A 2,490-nucleotide genomic window follows, 5' to 3' on the forward strand; every position below is an offset into this window, starting at 1 on the left:
TGTGTGTGTGTGTGTGTGTGTGTGTGTATGTATATATATATATATATATATATATATACCACACTCCGCCTATGGACACCACCAGAAGACGCACCTGCGACATTGCCATAGCAAGTGCAGGGCCTGCCAAACCCTAGAACCCTAGAACCCTAAAACCCTTAAAACGTTTAAACGATCGGGACTAGTGCTTACCTTGCATCACTGAAAGCTTAGGACTTCCGACCAACCGCGTGCGTCTGTTCGCATGGGCGCTCAGATAATCGCACCACGCCGTCTAGACTCTCATCAGCCTCATCGGTTCTTTGGTGTTTGTTCCGTACCTCGCCACTATACCTCTGCATCTGTATACCTACACACAACTGTGGTACTTGGCATATAGTTTAAGGAGTGATTGGACGATCTCATGCTAGACAGAAGCATTGGTGCTACCTCTATCCCTCTATCAGTTTATCTCTAACCCGTTATCTCTCTATTCCTAACTTCTATTCCTTTGTCCCATTACTGTGGTACGTTGCTTATAGTTCAAGAAGAGTTTGGAAGAACTCATGACATCGCTGAAGAAAACACAGCCGCTGTTCATCCGCTGTCTCAAGCCAAACGGCGCGCAGGTATGTTTGTCCAAACCCTCAACCTGTGGGCAGGCTTCAAATAAAGTATACAGTGGGCATACTATTTATAGTTTTGAATGTATCTACAAACATTTGACACACACCACAGCCCTAAACCCCTAAACACCTAAACCCTAAGACAATGGCAGTGGACAGGCTTTAATAGAGTATACAGGAGTCATACTATTTACAGCTTTATATATATCTGCAAACATTTGACACACACCATAGCCCTACACCTTATACCTAATACTATGGTAGTGAGCGGGCTTTAAATACAGTATACAGGAGTCATACCATGTAAAGCTTTATATATATCTGCAAACATTTGACACACAGCATAGTCCTAACCCCTTAAACCGTATACACTAAGACTGAATTTGAAGGTTGAAAAGGTGTACCTCTCGATCGATTATGGTTGACCGTAGCCCCCATCCTCCGTCTTACATTTCCCCCAGAGCTCTACTACCACTGCGTACGTATACACCTGTATTAACATTATACCCAAAATCAGACCAAATACTCGCCACCCAATCTACTGCTTACCTACTCAACCGCACACACACCCACACACTCACCCTATAATTCAGGTGGCCAAAGTGTTCGACCAGAACTACATTCTCAACCAGATGAAGAGTGTGGGCATGGTAGACACCATCCGTATCCGTCAGATCGGTTTCCCAGTGCGCTACACCTTCCCGGACTTCAATGAAAAGTGTGTGGTGTTTTATATTTAGGTACAGGATAGAGTCTATATTTACAAACGATAAAAATCTATATTTAGATACATAACGAAATCGGCTTTTTGGTACTCTCATGGGAAGGTCTCTAATGCTGAACATAAACTGAGCTAAAGATGCTATGAAAGTGATATCGAATGTGCAACTGGATGACGCAATGCACAAGCGGTAGTAGATCAGCCGATACTTGTATTAAATGTATTGAACGAGCCGCTGTCTGTGAACTATAAAACTTAACTTTTATATATTGCGACCACTCACGGATAGATTTTATTTTATTTTTCAGGTTCCTAAATCTGCTGCCAAATGATGTCAAGGCGCCGGCAATGAAGCTCAACGACTCACGCCAACTGTCCGAATACATTATGAAGGTAAGCGAATATATATATATATATATATATAAATATCAATTATTTAGATCTCAGAAGCTGATATCGTCGCTCTGTAGAGAATGTATTCTGTTTAACCTCGAATAAGATTATGCACTCTCTTGGGCAAAGGGTTGGTAGGCTCACTGTCGTATTGTGTGCCCTACACGTCCTCACATTGTCGCCCATGGCCCTGGTGCACCCACACAGTGGCTGGCCGTAGAAGACGACGAGTATGCGATGGGACTGTCCAAAGTTTTCGTGAAGGACTCGCAGGCCGATGCGCTGGAGAATCGTTTGGCGGCGGTACAGAGTATGTCCCTATTTATTTGGTGGGTTTAGGGTTTAGGGTTTGTTTGTGCATAGTATACACAATACGCAAACACAAATGTATTGTGTAATTATTATTTTTTAGCTCATTAGTTTTTTGGGCGAAATGCGTTTGGACGGCACATGGGAAAAGAGGAATCGTGTTTATATGTGCACAGAGTTCGTTGGAAGGAGTGCGCGTAGCATGTGGGCAAAGGTTAATAAGCTTTGTACTGAGTGCATTAAGTGTGATGTGCACTCTAATTGCTCCAGGCATGTCATATCAACGAATTGCCATTGAGCAAAAACAACATGACTATATTGATTCTCATATATATGTATATATATATATATATATATATATTTGTGTGTATGTGTGTATGTATATATGTGTTGTGTGTATATGTATATATGTATATATATATATATATATTAATATATATATATATATATATATATATATAT

The 2,490-nt window shown here is 41.1% G+C and overlaps 1 protein-coding gene across 1 annotated transcript in view; it reads left to right on the forward strand.

Annotated features, from left to right (window-relative positions):
• SARC_06769 (hypothetical protein) overlaps nt 1-2,058 on the forward strand; it is a gene marked incomplete at both ends in the record, with an annotated part of 7,374 nt that extends 5,316 nt beyond the window's left edge. The window contains 4 exons of the mRNA XM_014299314.1: nt 522-608; nt 1,199-1,323; nt 1,635-1,719; nt 1,927-2,058. Coding sequence (XP_014154789.1) covers nt 522-608; nt 1,199-1,323; nt 1,635-1,719; nt 1,927-2,058 — 429 coding nt within the window. The remainder of the gene's footprint in view (nt 1-521; nt 609-1,198; nt 1,324-1,634; nt 1,720-1,926) is intronic.
• Nucleotides 2,059-2,490: the final 432 nt, after the last annotated feature.

Source organism: Sphaeroforma arctica, assembly GCF_001186125.1.
Source record: "Sphaeroforma arctica JP610 unplaced genomic scaffold supercont1.498, whole genome shotgun sequence".
Lineage (NCBI taxonomy): Eukaryota > Ichthyosporea > Ichthyophonida > Sphaeroforma > Sphaeroforma arctica.